This window comes from Pyxicephalus adspersus, chromosome 6 (genome assembly GCF_032062135.1).
Source record: "Pyxicephalus adspersus chromosome 6, UCB_Pads_2.0, whole genome shotgun sequence".
Taxonomy (NCBI): domain Eukaryota; kingdom Metazoa; phylum Chordata; class Amphibia; order Anura; family Pyxicephalidae; genus Pyxicephalus; species Pyxicephalus adspersus.
Window position 1 is genome coordinate 88,045,583 of NC_092863.1, and position 21,997 is coordinate 88,067,579.

The 21,997-nt window shown below is 39.1% G+C and overlaps 1 protein-coding gene across 4 annotated transcripts in view; it reads left to right on the forward strand.

Moving 5' to 3' along the window:
• WDR7 (WD repeat domain 7) overlaps positions 1-21,997 on the forward strand; it is a 202,942-nt gene that overhangs the window by 30,640 nt on the left and 150,305 nt on the right. For all 4 annotated transcript variants that reach the window (XM_072416511.1, XM_072416512.1, XM_072416513.1 and 1 more), the window contains one exon: positions 4,875-5,089. In XM_072416511.1, the coding sequence (XP_072272612.1) occupies positions 4,875-5,089 (215 nt within the window). The remainder of the gene's footprint in view (positions 1-4,874; positions 5,090-21,997) is intronic.

Below are 21,997 nucleotides of genomic sequence, written 5' to 3' on the forward strand. Positions count from 1 at the left end.
CTGTCATTTGCAACCCCTATTTAATGTACAGTGCTGCGTAATATGTTGGGGCTATATAAATCCTGTTTAATAATAATAATAAGCAGAACACAGAACTAGACCTATAGAAATGTAGATCTCATAAAACACTCCAAGGTTTGTAGGATTACCCAAGTATGGTCTGGTTGATAAATAGTCCCTAAGGCTTTGGGAATTGCAGTCCTGTGCTTGCCCAGTCATTCTTTATATGTGGTAATAGTTTGAATAACATAGGAGGATGAATATCACAAAATCTTAACTGCAAGGCTAAAAGGTGCACAGTAAGCCCTAGGCGCGCAGTATTGGTGTTCTCCTCAGGCCCTTTTAGCTGGCGCACCACCCGGCACTTTTCAGTAACCACCCAGCTGTTTTTGCGTGATTACTGAAATCTTAGGTCACAAAACAGGGGCCACCACCTGCCTGCAGCTTCTTCTCACCCAACTGGAAAAAATTCTGGGGAGAATATTGAGTATGTATATGCCTTCTTTGGTCATATTGTGCTCACACACCGAAAAAAAAATTTGATATCTGTCAAAATTAAAAGGACCCAAGCCCATCCCAGCGCTGTAAGGACAAATGATTCTTTCTTCATTTTTGGTGCGTTGCCCGGTGGGTTGATTATATTTGGCTAGGGTCAACCTAAAATACCTAAACGAACTGTTTGTCCGGTCAAGCCAGCATAGTAAGAATGGGCATTGATTATGTCTGTAAGCTCTTCCTGAATTCTTCTTGGCAAGCTTGCTTGAGGAAAGAATCAACTGGCTAAGAAAGATTTTCCTTGCCCGCTGCTATTTTCTCCCATGACAAATGGTGCTGAGCTTTCCACCCTACCTACCCTGTAGGCTCAGATATGGTCAGTCATGGGATTTCAGCATTAACAGTTGTAGAGCATAATTTTACAGGAAAGATCATTTATTGGCATAAAACTCAACCCCAGTCTTACATTTAAAGTCAGTAGGCCCTGTTACTTTTTATCTATTACTGTGTGATAACATAATTAAAGTTTAAGTACTTTTTATGTACGAATATTTTAGAGAATAGTCTAGAATTTTACCTTTTATTATACTTTGGCTTTTTCTATCACAGAACTTTGTGTTCCACTGCTTTGAAGGTTGATCAAGACCCTGTGGGAGGTCTGAGATACACTTCAGAGTTCCTAGATAGCGTTTCAGTCAAAATTAAATTAAGTAATGCCCCTTGCTGTGCTTTCAGATATACTGAGACCTTGAGGAGGTTTGTGGATTTACTGCTTACTCCCCATCTTTATACCCAGTCAAAGACATGTTTTTTTTCTCAAACAAGATTGGAATCTGCTTGCTGTGAATGTGTGCATGTAACTACTGTCTTGGCTGCTGACAAAGGACTTGCCTTATTTCCTCTGAAGATTACTCCTACCTGAGGACTTCTCATCTTTCCAGCAGGAGCAATCAAGACATTTCCAGATTTCTACATAACAACATAGCAGGGCTTCATCCCCAGCACCCACGTGCATTGGTGGTTGGTTCTCTACATGTTCAAATAAGTGCCTGCTAATCTAATACTTGGTTTTCATGAACATTTAATGTAGTTACTAATTTTTCAAGGGCTCTGTATGTGGTTGTATGTGCATTTTGGGTAGAGGATATTTGAAAAAGCACTTCAGCAAAAACAATGTACAAGTTCACTCAAATCGCAGCAGAATATGCAAGTTTACCATAAGAAAGTAGTGAGTATCCTGTTCTAATCAAAGTAAATGAACTATGAAAATGAACAATACAAGAATGAAGATAACATATAATTTTTACAAAACTAGAGCCTTGGCTATTGCAGATAGAAAAATGAGTTGCTGGTCTGTCCCCTACAGTGTTGGCCACCTAGTCTGGTGTGCAGTATGTTGTGTGTGCGCACCACATCACTAAAATGCAAGCACGCTCCTTATCTCTTTCCAAGGCACTCCTTCACCATAAAGTACTGCGGTGTCATATGCCTGTCTGCCTCGAGGATCTGTCAGGTTCTGTACTCTCTCTGACCCTGCTTGACCGAGCATTGCAGCTGTACTTTGTGGGCTTGCATGTCTGTGGGTGGTCATACACTGACACAGCACAGGGAGGAACCCCTAATGGGGCAGAGGGTATTTTTGCCTAGGCTGTAATGGTAGCTGGTGCTGTGACTTTGCATCAACTACATAACGTTTGGCACTCTCCATCGCCTGTATCTTGCCCTGACTCGCTGCTTGATTACCAATGCCATCTTGTCTGCCATCTGCCCTGGTCTTCTGCCTTCCCTGACCCTCTGCTTGATTACTGACTCTGCTTTGCCTGCTGCCTTCCCTGACTTTCTACCGAGTTACTCCCCGGACCGTCTGCTTGAATAACAGTGCCGTCAGGTCTGATGTGCGTTTCGTGACCACACTTGCCTCCACTGGTCCGCCCTCTAATGTGGTTACCCCAGGGGACAACGACCTTGCAAAAACCCTGTCCTCGCCTTGGGCGATCTTATGTTACCTGTTAGTAAAGATAACGTGACAAGGTTTTACCTACACTTATTTTTCCATGTTTTGTCTCTTCAAAAAAAAAAAAATTAAAGTGCTCTATAAAAGATATTTGGAAACAACTTACAGCAAGACTACATAATACTGTGACCATAATTTAATAGGCTATGGATGCACGGGAATTCCTTCTCTTTTGATGATAACCTTTATTTTGCAGCCAAGAAGAATCTTTGTTTTTTTTTTATTTTTTTACTCCTTTCTCTGAATTCGTTTCACACTTCTTTCTATTGTGTTTCATGCCCTAACTTTGTTAAACTGATATCTGCCTCTGTCACAGAGTTCCCCTTCCCTTATCAATTCTCTGGTTTTGTAATTCCACATATTTTTGCATCATAGACATAATCTCCTTTTTATTATCCACAGAGCCCTAATCAGTCATGTACAACCTTCATATTTCATACAGAAGACACTTTCACCACACTTTAGCAGCATTATTATGAATTTTCATTTAAAACATCCTCCCTGGTGGCTGTGTATTTTTGCATATTGTTTTCTGTTACATCTGCCATTTTTCAACTTGAATTTGTTGTATCATTTCATGTATATCATTTGATGATCCCATACTACTTTCAGTCAGCCGACTTTGCTGCCTTTTTTCACAAACTTGTTGATCGGCCAATACATCGGAAACTATTGGCCATACAAGTTTCCCAAGGACTTTACAATATCTGGCTGTTTGTCACCTTACAAAATGATAACCATACCTACTTACTTTAGTTCCACTTGAAAGATCTAACACAGCAGTTTGTGACATTTACATTTTGTAGTAAACCAACTGATAAGGAAAGAGGTTTTGCCATGATCTATCCAGTTCTGTGTATAATCGTTGCCTTGAGCTATTGATCTCTGTAATAAGGCTGGTAGAAGGAAAGGGAACAACAAAATAACTCAGAGCTCCACCTGCTGGCTGAATAGACTACAACATTATCCACATGCAATATTTCATATTTATTCTGAATACTAAGACCATTTTGTTGCTACATCTATTTATGCAATGTCATGGTTGTCTGTTTAAGCTATACTGTATTTCAGATTTAAATGTGGGCAAATATAGTTTTAAATTGTGTTAGGGCGAGGACTGTGAAATAGCCATTCTCCTATGGCAGGGAAAGAAGGTAACAAAGACTTGGGTATACTGAATACTCTCAAACTCTCTCAAGTCATTGCAGCATTGGGAAGAATTTGTATTTAATATAGCCTTTGTCTGGTTCCCTGTGCAGCCTTCATTTGATGTAATGTGCTCACTGACATTCACACACTCCGCAGTATCATTTCTTAGTGTTGCACTGGCGGCATACCAATTAAATCAGTCATTTTTATACCTTGTGAAAGCAGCAGGGGGCACTGCAAGACTGATTAGCATGGAGATGAATGGGTTTCTTGATAGAATCTTGTTTCCTATTTTGACTCTGGATGTGATTGATTAGAAATCATGATTTGTTTGTCATTTTAATGATTCCTAATTTAATTAGTATGCGTATAACCTAGAGAATTTCTGCAAAATATCAACCATGATGTCTAAATTTGCACTTGAAACTTAGCTGGAATGGAGCAGTTTAAAAATTATTGAAAAATTGGCTAAATACAAAGCTTGTACTCGAGACCGATCTGGGGAGCTGACACTGCTCCTTCCATAGGAAAATAATATAAAATGTTATAAAAGTGGGAAAATTATTCCTTTTGGGAAATCATTGCTTCCAAGTCATATTGGTTTTGAGTTTTGTTTTTTTTTTCTCGTTCAGTCTGTCTGTACATAGTAAACTAGTATCTGCAAGTGTTATAATTATCTATAATGCATTGGATCTGAAGTCTTGGTCTGAGGATTGCAAACCTGGTGCACTTTGTAAAGAGAAATTATTTGCATTTTTTAATTTCTAAGCCTGAAATAGTTACAGGGAGAACAAGAAAATAGTTCATATAATTTAAGATTGTATGAACTAAAATGCATTTTCAGTGGCTTCACTTCTGCTGTGCACAATGCGTGGAAGTATATTATGCTTCTCTTCATAGCTATGCACTAGTGTGAAACCATTACAAAATGGTAATGTGTTTGTGTATTTTTCCTGTTATGTTCTCTATCCTATGACTGTCCATTACAATGAAGGCTCAGCTCTCCTAGTCAAAAAGCTGCATGTAACTGATTGCTTGATTCTATAAACTGATTTTAGGTACAGCTGTATCATTTTATATATAAACTGTGAGCCTCCAAATCTGAACACTTTTGCTAGTGATTTATAAGAGAAGATCCAATTAGATTATATATATATATATATATATATATATATATATATTTATTTATTTGCTGTTTCTTTCTTGTTTTATTTAGGTGCATTGGATCGTTGTGTGATGGGAATCACGGCGGTAGAGATACTAAATGCTTGTGACGAGGCCGTTCCTGCTGCCGTAGATGCACTCAGCCATTCTGCAGTGAACCTAAAACAGGCAATGACCAGGCGTAGTCTTGCAGCACTGAAAACAGTGGCACATCATAAACTTCAGACCCTTGCTACCAATCTCTTGGCATCAGAAGCTTCAGATAAAGTAGGCACTTTTTATTATTTCATTTTTCATCATAATTAACCACAAACTGGTAAGGCAGAAGTGAGGAAAAATCTATCTGAGCCCCACACAGCAGAAAAAACCCCCACTGGATCTTAGTAATCTATGCTATACAAAAAGCTAAATAAAATGTTTTTTGGTTTTAAAATAATACCTCTAAATCCAGCCTGAAGCATAAAGAATTATAGGTTTCAGAGTTGCATGTGTTGTTGTCTTTTGACATACAAGTCAAAATCCTATTTACTTTAACTGAGCAGTGCTCATGACAGTTAAGAGGCTGAATTAATAATAATAATAATAATAATAATATTAAACAGTATTTATATAGCGCCATCATATTACACAGCGCTGAACCTGCTTTGTGTTGCACAGTGTTTCTTTGGACGCCTCATGTCCTATTTAGGTGCGGTGCAGGGAAAGCATTTCAAACTTTTCTTACCTTCTTGTCCTTTGCTTACTTTTCTTTTCAAATGCATTTGAATTTAACAGAAAATCTCAGCGTTTGACTTTGACTAAAGCATCTATCTTTGTAGTCAAATGGCTGCTTTTGTTAGTGGTGTGTTTTCAGCAAATTATAATTCTTAAAAAAAAACACCAAATAAGTACATTGCATTTTAGTTTCCAAGTAGGAAATTGGCCAAGCAGCCACTGTGAGGGCATTATCTCAAGGGAAATGACTTTCCAATATGTTTAACCTGGATGATTGTTAGCTCTTGACCATGTAAACTTACCCCCAGATCTTGCTATTTGTTTGCAAATTGACATGATTTCAAATGCTTAAAATAGTCCTTCATTGTCTGTCTGATCTTTTATAATAAAGGAGCAGGGGGCAGGAAAGGTGAATTTACAAACCTATGTTTTTTTTTTTTTGTTTTTTTTTACAAAACTTGCCTTTTGACGTCATTACTGTCAATTGACAGTGACTTGCCGAAGACCTGACGTTGGTCCTCCATCTTCTTCAGTTTGACATTGGCAGCTGGTAATTAATAATATTAAACAGGATTTTAATAGCGCCAACATAATATGCCCTACTGTAAGTAGGGTTTGCAAACGACAGACAGTGACACAGGAGGAGGAAAAGACCCTGCCCAGAAAAGCTTACAATCTGGGAAGTAATTCAGTCTTGTATTGGCAAGACTTCAGTGCATATTACAGCAACTTTTGCATCAATAAATTCCTGATGTCAAAATATACAGCAACTGTGTATTTTAAAAATAAATGCATTATCTTGTGGAATTAAAAAAAATATATATTTTAGCTGCAGTCCAATTGCAAATCTTGATTTAAAATGATATCATCGGCTGCAGGCAAGAGGAAGCATTTCATCAGTTTCTTCTCAATCAGTTACTAAACTGCAGTGTTGTAAGTTTATAGCAAAAACCTGATTTGCGTCAGAGGTTTATACATGCATCTAAAAAGCCAGCATTTCCCTATAAGCCAGCATTTCAGTCCGGTATGTAGATGCTTACAACCGTGCCTGAACAAAGACAACATTAACGGTGGGGTGTAATAAACTATTTGAGAGGTGATAAATACCCTATGGTAAAGCGTACCTAAACTCAGAAATTTTACTTTACATAAAAGGGTAGACAACTCTTTTTATTTAAAATAAAAAAATAATTTTTTTTCTTAAGTGCAACACCTTTTTTTTTTCTTTTTTTTGTTTAAAATGTGCAGCACTGCCCCTTTAATGTGATCAAAAATTTATGGGTGCGCACAGGATACCTATGTCACGCATCCCTGAAGGCTTTTGGCTGCTCCTTCTGCCTCCTTTAGCCCATTAATCCAGTGGTCGCCAACCTTTTCGGTCCCGCGCACCCCTGGAACACCAGCTCCCAACCGCGCATGTGCGAGGAGCCGGGTGTCACTCAAAGGGGGAGAAACCTCCCCCTGAGTGACATCATTATGGCATAACCCCACCCACTCTCCCATCGCAGATCTCAACCTGCAGTGGGAGAGTGGGCGGGTTGTGTCCAGGGACACAGCCCACCCACTTACCCGAGCCTGGGAACTGTACTGGGGACATGGTCTGCGGCTATGGCCGGTGCGTCCCCCCAGTGGGGTCCTTCTCCTTCCGCGTTGTCCAGGTAACTGTGCCGAAGACAGTTACCTGGACAACGCAGGTCCCCATGGAAGTAACCTCTTGACAAATCTGCGTGATTGAAGTTTTTTTGTTTTGGGGGGGGGGGGGGGGCTTTAGATGTTAAACTTATTCTTTGCTTCTAAAAAAAAAAATGTGGTCACATGGCAGTCATTCTCTAAAATACAATAGACCTTGCCAGAGAAGGCACTACAGATAAACCCTGGCTGGCCATCAAGGTGAAGCTTATATTACATAGATACATCAGCACAATGGAACAATGTGAGGTCAGATGTCAGTTCACCTCTCCTGGTCACCTTTTACTTTATTCCCCAACACAAGGCCCTGGTGTGGTGTCCATGTACATAAAGCACACATCCCAGAGTGTTTTTGTAAGCTTTTGTGGCCGTTATGTGTGCTCTCACATGTCCCGCTTGCAATAAGACAGACTTTATAGCACAATTCTGTGTAATAGCGGGAGATCTGCTGTCCTCTTTCCTTCAGATTGTTTGTGACTGCACATCAGCCTCAAAGCACGGTAATTGTAGCCTGGCTTACTGGGAAAACAATTATAGAGGAGAGAAAGCTTAAGACGATGAATCTGCCAGAGAGATAATCACGTTATGAAAAATGTATGCTGATGGATTCATTAGGAAGCGTTCACGATGCCCTCCCGTGAAGATACTGCAGTTTATTGGAGCAAATTGAGGGCTGAATTCTCGCCCTGTAATAGATGATTATAAGGATTGCTCAGGGCGTTTGCACCAGAATAAAGAACTGATTATGGTTTCATGTAAAGACTCTGGCATAAATTATTGTTGTGCATGGGATCGTTATAGGAAGGAGGCCAAGTCAAGCTATAAATTATAAGTCTTACTAAAGAAAAAAAAAGGGAAGATGCTAGCACCAAGGAAAGAAATAGATTTCAGTGTGTGATTAATCACTATTGATCACTATTGTTTTATCCAAAAGACACCAAGACAGGTGTAGAATTTAGGCTGCCCTCCCCTCTGCCTGCATAAATTTTAGATAGTGAGCAGGTAAAGGTCTGTCCCTCTGTGATTTATTAGTTTTTGGCTGTGGTAGTTTTTGGTGCAGAGGTTGCTTGTCTTCCTTCTGTCTGCAGAACCAGACAAGTAGAGGGCTAGTTCTGGGCCTTCTTATTTGAATTCAAACCCAGTGTATACTGCAATTTTTCTTTTCGCAGTCTATATTCTAAAAAAATAAACTAAACATAAGTCATTCCTTTTCTCATTAAACGTATGTCTACAAAAGATAACTCTGGAGTTTCTGCTCAATGTACTTTTTTTTTTGTGGACATCTTTGCCAGATCATTTTTTTTGTCAACACAGGAATAATACTTGATAATTAAATAATCAAATAATTAAATCATGTATCATTCTCAGTGGTTTAGTCTTTATCCTCTGTGATTATGAAACAATTTGTCTGAATCATTTGGCTCATTTTAATAATTTTTTCAGTATTATTGTCAGCCTTATAAGCCTCTTAGGGAACCTTTTATAGTGTAAAGACTTCATTGTGGGCTGCATTTACTCACAATATTTACCCACTGCCCGTGGAACAGACTTTCCAGCAGAGACATCTAGGTTACATGCTGGCAGGGTTATCAAGAATCTGAGCTCCTTTATTTTATTAAACTCTCTTATTTTTATTGCTTACTGCCACATCATCACCAGGCTTCTAAAATGATAGGGGCATCAGCCTGAGAGGTTAGTTTCTCTTTATACGGGAACGCCTACCAGAACTACATTACCCTAGAGCCCTTTTGCTGTTTACTGAAAGTAAGCTGGATCTTGGAGTCAAAGCAAGTGAACCATACTGTCAGCCTATTCTGGATTGCCTCAGATTCTGTCAGATTACTGGGTATTTATGTGAGTGCAGTGACATACATTATAATGAGCACATCATTGTAGACCTAGTTTGGGACTTTTTATTGACTTATAAAATCACTCCCTCTTGGTATGACTTCTACAATGTGTTGAAAATGTTCCTAATTGATTTTGGTCCATTCCAGCATGAGGACATCACACATTCTGCAGTTATTCCCTTATCCCTATGTAGCCTCATGTTTCCATTAACAGATATGAGTGAAATCCTGCATGGTGTGGTGCTACTATATCCCATCATCTTAAAAGGTTTGATGCATTTTGCATTCAGCACTGTTGAGAAAGAAGGTATTTTAGCAACTGTGGATTTTACTTCAGTTTGAGCATGCCTGGCTTTTCTTTGTTCTTCACAATGAAAAGGGGCTTTTACCCACCCAACCACAGCCCATTCAGTTGTTCCCATTTTTTTCCCTCATTCTTTGTAAATTCCTATTTGTACTAGAAAATGCCGGAAATTTGAGAGGCTGCACAACCACCTGACGCCAACAAACCTGTCCATAGCAAAAGAATCTTAAATCCCCTTCCATCTAAAGTTTAGTTATAAAACCTCTGAGCTTGTTTTTACAAAATCTGCATGCATTTGTGGACACTTGATTCAATGTTAAGTTTTTTTTTTTTGGTAAGGCTGTTTCTAGACCTAAAAACTTACCAGAAGAACAAGATCATCAAGAAAAGATGTGATAAAGTGAAGATTAGTGTGTCTCTTCTGTCATCCTAGGTTCTGTGGAATCTTATGGTTCCTCCATAGGTTGGTAGGGGTTCATGAGCAGTGGTGGGTTACTCTCCCTCATAGCCATGCTTGTCCTGATACCAGGATACCAAGGAGCCTTGCCTCTTAGACAAGAAAATTATTACAGCTATGATCTTTTTCTGATTTTTTTATGATGATTTTTTTTTTCTTGTCTGTAAAGGTGGAATTATTTCCACAGACTTCTAATGTACGCTGCATTCTTGATTCTCATCCAATAATCGCTTTAGGGCTGATATCGGATGAGAATCTGCCGTGTTTACAGCGCTTGTCGTTCATGGATCTGTTCTGGCAAACGATCATAATAAAAGTTAAAGGGGAGGGAGCCGCGCTCGTTCATGCATCTTTCGTCGTTGGAAAGGATGGTGAAAGATCCTTTCAAACGACAATTATTGCACGTGTGTATGTAGCCTTACAAATTAAGAAATGTAAGCAGATCCTTCTGCGCTGACCAATATAAAGGGGCTCTGACCACCAGCTCCTCCTCTACCGCTCAACATTGTAAAGGATCAAATCTCCCATGGCCACCAATGTAATACGGCTGTACCATTTTCACCATTTGTTTCATTTATGGACACAATTTTTTTTATTTGTTTCATGGTTCATATTTTTAACACTTATGCTATGTATAGAGCAGTGGGGATATTCTGTTAAAGGTCTTGGAGTCAAATACACAAGTACACTTCCCTAATATATCTATACATTATTGATAAGGGTCATGTATTATAACATTCATATAAATAATTTTATTAAGGGTTTCCTAAAACCTAAAAATTAATTCAGGGGTTCCTCCATAGCAACAACTGCAGAATGGCCGAATGCAGAAGTAGTGATAGACAAGTACTGTCGTGGAGGTAGTTTAGTGCAGCAAGGATTTTTCCTTTTTCAACCTCCTTTTGTAAAGAAGTCATCTTTTCACCTCTTCAGAAAAGTGTATTTTGGTCCAGTAATACAATAATTCCCAGCAGGCTCTGCCTTTACTGGCACAGTTTGAGCTGCAAGCTCCTGTCCTGTCTTGCCAATTAATAATTTAGCACTGCAGCTCCTCATATTACCAGGCGGAAGGAAAGAGCAGGCCAGCAGCTAGAGCTTTTCCTTGTTAAGCACTGGAAAGTTGTTGGTTTGGTTCCTTTCCCAATCTTATCGCCTTGGCAAAATTAACCCCCAGTTGTCTGGTTTCCCTGAGCCCGAATCATTGCACTGCCAACTGAGTTTTTTTTTGCCACAATTTGGTAATGAGGAAGGTGGAAATCTTCTCATAACATTTAAACCCAGGGCTGGCGTACAGTTCACTATTTGTGAACCCAAACCCCATGTAGTGTGCACTTTCTGATTTTCTAAGTAATGAAACGCCCTAATTCTCGGCATATAATCTCCATATAAAGGTAAAGGAAACTTTTCTGATTTATATGCCTTTACATTTCGTTTATGTACATCATTTTTAACTTTTGTTTTTTTTAAAGAAAACCTAAAAAGTAATTCTGTAGCTGCTTAAAAATTCTTAGCAAAAATTAGGTTTTAATTTTGTTCCTTACTCTGTATCTGAAACTACCCTGTTCATAGGGCGACTGTACGGCAGTAATTTTTTTCTAGTCATTTTTTTTGGCTCAATCTAAACTTTGTCCCAATCACTTGCAGGGGCCTATATGCAGTCAGCCCACATTTTGCAGTGTATGGGTTGCAGAGGATCTACATAAGCTACTGTATAATTGATGCTTTAGCATCTGCAAATTGTAGGTTAAAGAGCTGCTTGATGCGCTTGTAATTTTGTTGCTCTCTATGTTCCAAAATAGTATTTTTGTCCTCCCTAGATGCAATGCAATGCATGTTCTGCTGTCCATAAGCTAGAAGGAACTTTTGCAAGCCTGATGTATGTGGCACATCTTGAATCATATCAGGACATTAGTAGCTGAAATATATATATTATGGAGTTTATAAAACATTAATAAATGTACTTTATTTGCAGCCAGCCTTAATACCTAATTTTAATTTAGTGTACAGCAGCTCAGGATGGAAGAAGGAATATCCCTCGGTTGTGCTGCAATGCACATAAGCTAGCTAGAAGTATGCTGACAGTTGGAGAGAGCAATGAGAACAGTGTGATGGATTCCTGACTTTCCCGACCAACCTGGATTTTTGGCTGATTTTTGCTTGAAGTTCAATTTTTAACTGTAGTGTGCATCATATATACTTTAGGTATTTTTTTAAAGCTCCATTTCTTATGTTAAAGCAGAGCTTGCATATCTGCCTCCTATGACATGCCAGTCACATTTTTATCGCTTTCTAAGTTCCGAGCAGCAGTTGCCAATGGATTCAGTGCCAGCTATGTGTGTCCAGTCTCTGATTGTGGAGCCAGGGGCTTGTTACTTGTTGCACCCCGCTGTAGTCCAAGAGGGCACAGCAGATGCAAGGGTGGCTGAGCTGCTGTGAACTGAAAAGCACTGATAGTGTTGTCACCCTAATAAAAAAAAAAAAATGGAGGAGACCAGATTTAAAACACAGCAATAAATCTGAATATTCTTATTATAGCTATGCTATGCAATTTTTTTGCATGAAGTCCTCATTTTATTAGTTGTATGGGAATACACAACTGAATTTAAATGATGTTTTTAGTATCGGCCCGGAGTTGAGCTTTAAGAGGGCCCAGCGGTATACTGCTCTCCCATAACATTTTCCAGTAAAGTGCACTGAATATGAATGTGGTCACTCGCTGTACTCCAGATAATATGACATTACTCCACATTTTTTTCCCCTTGCTGAGATCAGCGTAAGCTTCAGTTCCCCATTTTAGCACTTTGACTGATGGCCTGTGGGACAGCTGAAGGCTGAACCACTACCAATGCTGTATTTCCTCCCAGCTGACATTTTGCATTAAATACGACCTTTATGTATTCTAAGGTTTGCATTTTACAAGCTTTAAAATGGACCCTGGTTGAGAAAACATGTGAAAGTGCACACGTAGCTAATGCATAGCTGAGGCAGCCATTTAGTGGCTTGCTAAAAGGAGAATCTGGTTAAAAATCCCCATTAAAAGAATAATATCAGCTTGTGTTTGGTATCATTTGTGGAGTTCCTGTAATCAGGGAAAAATAGCAATGGGGGATTTAGGCTGGGAGTAGACAGAATTGTGTGCAATGTCTGGTCTGCAGCCACAGAGGTAATATATATTATTATTTTAAAAACCAATTTATGTCTCAGACTTGATATGTCATACTTTGTTAATTTACCACCTGTATATTATGACTTGCAACTGATTTTTGATTGGGAGTGCAACTATACATTCTGTGGTTGCAGAGCTGAGTAACAGTATTAACACAGTGAGACAAAAAGTGATAAATGGTAGGTGTTGGTCTCTCCTTCTATGTTTGCCAAACTTCAAGATATTCAAATTTGAAAAAGAGAAGCAGAAATCATGGGGTTTTCTTTGCAGATAATTATATATATATATATATATATATATATATATATTTATTATTTATGTTATATATTGTGTTATCAAATAACAAATATGGTAAAGAAAAATGAATTTATATCACATGGTATTAGTTTACCCACTTCACGATGGGTTAACTTGGCCTGTACTAAACATAGTTCCCCTATTTTACTCCTCTCGCTTAGTGGGCGGACAGTTGTAGTGAGAATTTACAGTTGAGTTTTGGGTTGTCTCGCTACCCAACGCGTTTCGCCAGTAGGCTTCCTCAGGGGAGGTAGAGACAGGGAAATGTTGACTGCTATAGAGACAGGAATAGATGGAGCAGAGGTGGCAATGTATAGTAGCAGCAGTATAGCCAAATAGATGGTAAACAGTAGAACCCAAAGCAGATGCTAGGAAGAAATAGGTGTGTAAAGTAGGGGGTAAACTGGGTATCACAGTATACCTGTCAAGGTGGCAATGGCTTACTGTGGTTCCTATTGGACTGTAAAGTCATGTTTAGTCCTTATACACAGCTAGGTGTAAACAAAAATATGAAGGTAAGCCTGAAAGTGTAATTTATTAGAACAATGTCTGTTTGGCTTTAATTTTGTATTCTTTAGTCAAAGTAAATATTAATGATCCTAAAAATATTATTTTAGAAGTTTCCCCACTTTCTCATTCTTCACTTCGGTTAGTATCTTGTAGCTCTCAGTTGGGCCCCTGATTGTGTATTGCTGTGCATGTCCTGAAGCCTCCTACGAGGTTTGAGGATTTTAGGAGGCTTCAGGACCACCCACAGTCTGCAGATCTTGTATCAGCAAGCACCAGCGTATTCCAGAATCTAAGGTGTTGTAAAAGCTGACAAATACTTAATTCATTGGGTGGTAAGTATTTTAGTAACCCAGTAATAGTGCTGCTTTGCTCAATTCTTGTTTAGCCAGGTAGACGTTTCTCTTTCCTGCTGAAGTGCTCAAGATGGGAGGGGTAATTTTATGAATAAACAGTATTTATATAGTGCCAGCATATTATGCAGCGCTGTTCATTAAATAGGAATTACAAATGACAGACTAAAACAGTGACACAGAAGGAGGAGCGGGCCCTTGCTGGAAGAGCTAACAATCTAAGAGGAGGGGGTAGTATCACACATCGTTAAGGGAAATACAGAGTGGTGGGAAGTAGTTACGTTTTTAAGAGACAGAAGAAGACGGGTAGGCAAGTTTGAAAAGATGGATTTTGGGGGCTTTTTAAATTAGCAAAAAGTAGGAGCAAGCTGAATAGAATGAGGAAGACCATTCCAAAGAGTTGGGGCAGTCCTAGAAAAGTAGAGGGGTTTGCTATATTTGACAGGCAGAACCAATATTGTTTGTATATAGTCCTGGATTTCGTGCTATACTTGGGTTTTCTTTTTCCCCCCTCAAAGGTTTATGTAAAGGTGGAATTAAAGTGAAATAGCAGCGTCCTTTTTTCCTAGTTTTTTCCCTGTTGCAGGAAAAGTAATTCTAAGGTGTGAATGTCCACCTGCAGTGTTGGTCCTTGTACCAGAACACGCCAGCATCTTGGAAGAAACCTTTGCTCTAATGAACATTGTTAAAAACAAATGACTGAAGACAGCACATCAACCTACATAACGTCTATTATTTTCCTCTCCACGTCTCTCATAAAGCGGAGTCAGAGCAGCGCTGACCTTTTGCTGCGTTCTCTCTGTGTTGCGCTGATTGACTTGATCTTTGCCGCCCTGTGGTGGTGAGCCCGCACTGCCACTCCTCCACCTCGGCTGTAGCTTCTTTTTTTTTTTGATTTTTCTCTGATTGTTACTCTTTGTTAATTTGTACTGTGTGAGAGCACACTTGACTGGAAACACAATGAGCTTTGTGTCATCAGGCAGTTGTGCAGTGAAGGTGAATGTTACAAGTGTCTCTGTAGGAATTGTCAGACTGCAAGTCCCAGCAGAACCGGACAGCTATCAAGTAAATGTTCGAAAGGTCACTTAACCCATTACCGGGATGTTGTTGTTAGGCTGATTCTGTCAAAGCACCTAAGCATTCTTCATATCTATTGTGGACTTAGGATCGCTACTTCTTGTGAGGGGACGCAATCTTCTGTATTTTATTATAGTTTACAGTATGAAACCTAAATAAATGGGAGCTGCTCACGATGGCTAAGAACATACACGCCTCAAGGTGAATGTAATCATAGCAACTATTTCCCAAGTATGTAAATTATCAACCCGATATGTAAAACTTCATATTGATTCAAACATGTTGTTATTGGCCTGCATTTATATAGCACCAACATAAAAAGCAGAGCCCATTATCATATCACAAACTGCCCCTCAGTGGGGCTCACAATCTAATGCCCCCACCAAGTCCTTAACACAGTCTATGGCCAGTTTTGAGGGAAGCCTTTCAACCTAATTGCATGTCTTTGGAATGTGGGAAGAAATCCACAGAAACATGGGGAGAACATACAAACTCCTTCAGATTACATCCTGGCTGAGATTTGAACCTGAGACCCAGCTTTGCAAAGGTAAAGGTGCTAGCCACGTGCTGCCCAATGGTAATGCTATTGCAAATGTTATCCCCTTTTTTTATCTACAGATTTAAAATAACTTTTAATGAATTCTTGTTCAGGTGTGACAAGAGTACAGTCTCCTTGTTTCTGTTTTGGGTCTCTGTTGTCACCCTACCACATGGGCATTGGCAAACATAGACATTTTACACGCATAGGCCAACATTGTCCCCATCAGGCAACCCACGCTGGGAAGGGACCATTGATACTCGTGTATACACCAGTGTTTCTCAACCAGGGTTCCTCCAGAGGTGGCTTGGGGTTCTTTGAACAATGAGCAAATGCAATGCCTCTCAGGTCAGTTTTAGGTGACACCAATGATGTATTTTTTTTTTTTTTTGGCTGAAAGGGTGACATTCTTCCCACTGGCCATGTGGCATGGCAATGTAAGGGGAATTCTTCCCACTGGTCACTACAATAATACACTGTGGGATGTGGATATAGTTATATAGCAGGGGTTCCCTGAAGACCTGAAAGTTATTTCAAGAGCTTCCCCAAAGATCTAGAAAGGTGGTGGGTATTTATAGTGACTAAAAAAAAGCCTTCAGGGTATTCCCAGTACTGGGATATTGCGAATAACAAAAGAAAGTTCAAAACAAGTATTCTGTTTGGAGTGGCTGTAAACCCTAACTGTATGACCCTTTTACATAGTACCTTTTATCTACCATGTTCCCTTTATGCCAGTAAAGGCCTTTGAAAGATTACTCACATCCAACCTTGTAGAGTAGTTTTCGTACACTATAAAGATGTCTGCCCCAGGAAAGCTGAAAGTTCCATCAATCTCAGTTACTGCTGGACTGTAATACAGCCGATGTCTGCACGAGTGCACATGTCCAGCAGAGGGCAGCAGATCTCTTTGTTACAATCTTGCTTGTTTTATTCTGAGTATTTAGGTTATTGTAGATGGCCCACTGAGCACCCCAAGGTGGGTTCTCTATCTTAAGCCCTTTCTGGTGCGTTGTGTTGTAATAAAACAAAGTGAACAGCTCATTAATTCATTTTTATTAAAAAAAACAAAAAAAAAAACACCTGTCTTAGCAGTTGTGGTGTTTTCAAAGATTTAAGCCTGGGATATATTTAAAAAGGGGGTCAATTCTCAAAGCATGCGCTAATATACCACAATTGGTATTTCTTGGGGTATTTTATTCAAATGCAATTTTATCACTCGCCATCAATTTGTGTGGAAGATTGTTTAGTTATTTTTTTTTTTTTTTACATTAAAATCTTTCTGTAAAACCCTGATAACTTCTGATATTTGTAAGACACAGCCAGTGGAGTAAAGCAGAAAATGAAAGAAAAGGTGCCTTATATCTAGTTACTCATGTCATGAAAAAAAAAATGCTGATCCCACGTTTAATTGTCAAAAGAAGTGTGTTAAACATCCCATAATAAGCATTAAAGTGACATTAATATTATTATTATTAATAATAATAAAACAGTATTTATAAAGCTCCAACATATTACATAGCGCTGTACATTAAATAGGGGTTTCTAATGACAGACAGATACAGACAGTGACACAGGAGGCGGAGAGAACCCTCCCCCCGAAGAGCTTACAATCTAAGAGGTGGGGAAGCAGCAAACAATTGGAGGGGGATGTGGATTGTTGGGACATTACACCAACTTGCAGCGTCCTCTATGTGTGTGATATATTATTGCCTGCTGCCCTTTCTGGCAATGTCTTTATAGAGGGCCATATAGTAGGTCTGATGGTTGGTGTCCACAAACTTCTGGCAGAATAGTGCATGGAAGATTTCTTCTCCATTGTAATCTTGGTTTGTTTTCTTTTCACATTCACTCATTCCTTAGAGCAGTGTTTTCCAATCAGAGTTCCATAGCCTTAAGGTTACTCCAGAGGTTGCTAGGGGCTCCTTGAGCAATGAGCAATTTATGCTTCTCAAATCATTGATAGCATGGATCTTTTTGGCTCTCTGTAAGGGAGCTGCCAGCAATATAAGAGGCATTCTTCCCACTGACCACTACACTAATATTCTGTGAGCTGTGGATAATAGTAATTAAAGCAGGGGTTCCCCAGGACAAAGTTATATTAAGGATCCCCTCATCCTAAAAAGGTTGGGGAAGTCTTTCTTTATAGAGCTTATTTGGCAAAAAGTTTGAGAGGTTTAGCAAGATTTGCTTCCTTTGCCATTCTGGCCACTCATCACAACCTTGCAGAAGCCGATAAAACAATATTCACATATGAAGTTGGTTAAAGGATTATATTTTTCCAATCAATGCCAAAATCACAGATCAAGTTGCTGTAGGTGATTCTGTGAACTTTATTATTAATAGTATTATTAAACAGGTTTTATATAGCGCCAACATATTATGCAGCGCTGTACATTAACTTTACTACTCGCTTGTAATTCCTACTTCACAACTTTGTAGCCCACATTTTTATCGGGTAAACCAGAGAAACAAATGAACTGCTGTTTTGTGTAATATAAGAGATTTGCTCCATTTTTCTTAATTCTGTTCTGTTTTGGTCACATGTTTTATTTATTTCGGGTGTTTGGTCAGTAAGCATCCTAACTGGCATTGGATAAGTGTATAGAGCAGAGAGCCCAAGGCAAATGTTCTATTAGTGTAGTACTTTAATACCTTCTCTGGGAGGTAAAGACTCGTCTTTTCATTTGTAATCCATACACTGGGCTTCTAGTTAGTTTCTTAGCTCTGCTTTGCTGCTTTTCACAGATAAATGATGAATTGGATCTTATTTTCATGTTCCCAAGTTTTGCAAGTCTTCCATACTTTATATTGAGTGGTGCTGTCACAAGGCATTTTCAATGCAAATCGAAATGTTGAATGTCGTAACATGATTTCTTCCACGTTCCTGTAGGTATAGCAATGTGCTGTCAATCTACAAGGCCGCGGGCGGAGCTTAACACTGCTATTCACTGATAGGGCACAGTGGCTAGACCTAGATTCCCGGGTTCAAATCCCAGCAAGGACGCTATGTGCTTGGATTATGGGGGTTTCTTCTGGGCGTTCCGCTTTCCTTCCACATCTCAAACATGCGGTTAGATTTATTTGCTTCTTCACAGATTACTCTTAGGCTATGTTAATGACTATTGTAGGAACAGTAGATTTTGAGCCCCTCTGAGAAACCATTAGAAACATTAATATGGACTTTGTTGTAAGGTGCCACATAAAAAGAAAGTTCATTGCCACCCTGTCAAATCTTTCTACTGCAAAGATCAAGAGATAGGGATTGGGTCATTATCATGTTTATACTAGCATGCTTGTAAAAATCGGGTCATCTGCTTTGGAGATTGTCCTTCTTTATTTACCCAACAATTAGAAGCTCACCTTCTCTCTCTACTTCAAATCTCATTACAGCAAGAGAGCTAAATGCAATACATGTCCGTCCCTTCCTCAACACAAGCTTCAGATGCAAGAAAAGTGGGCTTAACCACTTCATGAAAAAAAGAATGATGTTCTTGGAAGTTATAATGATGTGGCAAATATAAAAAAGCAGAAGGAAAATTTGTAGTTTAATTTTGCTTTAAATAACAATATATTGAACAAAGACCACAGTTAAAATTTGCTGTAAAAGGAGGGCTGCATTTCCATATAGTGAATTATTAATTCTTTGATATCACTAAACAGCCATATGTGTGCAAAACCTTAAAGGCCGGGTTATATTCATGTATGTTCCGTCATTGCTATTTAAACCAATTTGAGTTAAATCGTGTTAAAATTTGGTACGTTTTTAATGTGGTTTTTGTTTTTTATATCATTTAATTTTTTTCTGTGTACATTTTACATTTTTGTTAAAAAGCTACCCATTCACAAAATATTCTCTGTAGAATGGTTTTCACCTTGGCTTATGGTGTTCCTGCCTACATTAGGAGGAGATGGCCTGCAGTAAACTCTCACTAACCCTGGCTAATGTATTCAGTGTGTGGATTCTGGGCTGCCTGCACTCGCCGTCCATGTTTACGACTCCACACCAATGTCGAGTGCAGATCGATAAACTCCTGTTCTTTCAGGAATTCTATTTTTCAGCTCATTAAGGGTAGGCACGAGGGCTCTGCAAAATCTCCTGGCCTAAAAGGCAAAAATCTGCCAATGGCCTCAGATGGTGACATTGCTGGCTTTCACCTCTAGATCGTTACGTTTTTATTTCCTAGATTTTGGGCTTTAATTAAATGTGGTTTGGTGCAGCTTTTATTAGTCAATATTTATGTCCGTAAGTTTAATATTTATATTTGTGATACTGCGCGGTATTACCTTGTCACATATTTTTCATAAAGATTTTTCATGCCATAGAGTTCTTTTTATTCCCTCTACTTTTTATTTTTATTTTGTATTCATTACTGTTACATTCTTGTGGTTTTTCACTTTTGTGAAATGTCAGTGTATGTCAGTGCTTGCTGTAGCATGTCTACACGTCTGTATTTCATCATATAATGTTTGCTTCTGGCTGCCTGAGGGCCATTTCAGGACCCAAGGATGACCATAGAGTTTTGCCACAAGCTTAACCACGGTCCCAACTGCTCCCATGTGAATGGTCGACTTTGAACAATGGTCGACATTCTGCTGCACTGTTTCTTGAGGAAGAACCATAGCACAGCCTCAACCACATGTAAAAGCATTACCTACGGCGCTGTTAGCTGCTCCTGGGTGCACAGCTGCTTACTATGCATCTGGGAACTACCAAGTGGTTTTCCACTGCAGGTATTAGGGGACCATTGTGTTGTATAATGCAATCTACATGTTTGCTGATTTGTCCCAACAACATAATTCATTATAAAATAATATTCCAGCTTGCAGACATTTTAGATTCACTGGAAGTCTGTTGACAGAGCTTAGTCATTATACTTACAATAGAAAAAAGATGAAAAGGAATAATTGCTATCCTGCCTCTTGTCACTTAGACATACTAAACTCAAAAGTCCCCCAAAACAAAAAAATTCCCTTACCTTTAATCCCTCTGGGCTGTCGATCGGTCCGGAGGTCTCTTCCTTCGGGTCCCGCGTCGTCCTGGCATCTGTCTTCGTGCTGGCACCCTGGGCGCTTCCATCTTCGCCTCTTCTTCCGGGTCCTTCTACCTACGTCACCCGGCGCGAGATCGGGTGACATAGATGGGGAAAAAAATTTACAATCTCACTGCTTATGCGTGAGATCGCCAATTTTTTCCCCTTTTCACGAAAAGGCTCCTTCTGCGCATACCCGAGCACCCAAGAGCCTATTTGCGCTTCCATTCATTCTTGATTGCCTAGGCTGTGAAATAGGGGGAGGTGTTGCAACGAAAAAAAAAAAAAACAGACGCAAAGAATTTTTACTTTACATAAAAGGGTTGTCTACTTTTTTATATAAAGTGAAAATTTTGAGTTTAAAGTTTTGAGTTTTTTGTGAGTTACAGCTGCTACAGTTTTTTTTGCTGCACGTTTGAGTGTCAGCAGCTACTGAGCTCTGTAAACAAGCCTTTTTTTATTTATTAAAAGTTAAACCATAGGAAAAATAAAAAGATGTATGATGCAGTCAGTACTTGGTATGAACATAGCATAGCAGTTTTTGTTTTTTCTGAATCCCTACTGTAGTTATGTTTTTTTGTCTTTTTTTTGTTTTTTTTTACCTTTTACAGCTCTTTTTTTACTTGAGTGAAGACTACAGAAATGCATAATAAACAAAATCTCCAATACACACTTTATTTTTATTAGCGTTTTTTTTCTGGAGAAACTGCGAAAAAAAAAACCTTACACGCATCAGCATATTTACCGATTCTCATTTTATTTTCTGTGCCTCTCCACTGCTCCTCAAGCCTACTTGTTGCTCATTTAGGATAAACTTTTCGTCTACCTGATAAGTTTGCAATCCACGTTTTCTTTCATTCTCTCTTTAAAACTGGGCTAGGTTCACCGATAGTACTTCTTTTTCCTTACTGTCATCTGCAGGCAGTGGGTATTCCCAAACCTGAGATGCAGTAAATACACCTAATCACATTGGAAATCAGATCATAATCCAAAAAGTTTGTCATCTTTAATTTAGAGATCCAGGCACCTATAACGGTATACTATCCTTTCTGTAGAACATGCTGCAATACATCCTGGTCCAGGATCTTCCCCAAGTCCTCAATGGGTAATGAGGGAGCAGCAGCAAGTCTTCCCTCTTTGCTGCAGGCATCTTTGCAGAGTGCACATGTGCAAAGCATCAAAAATTGATTGGT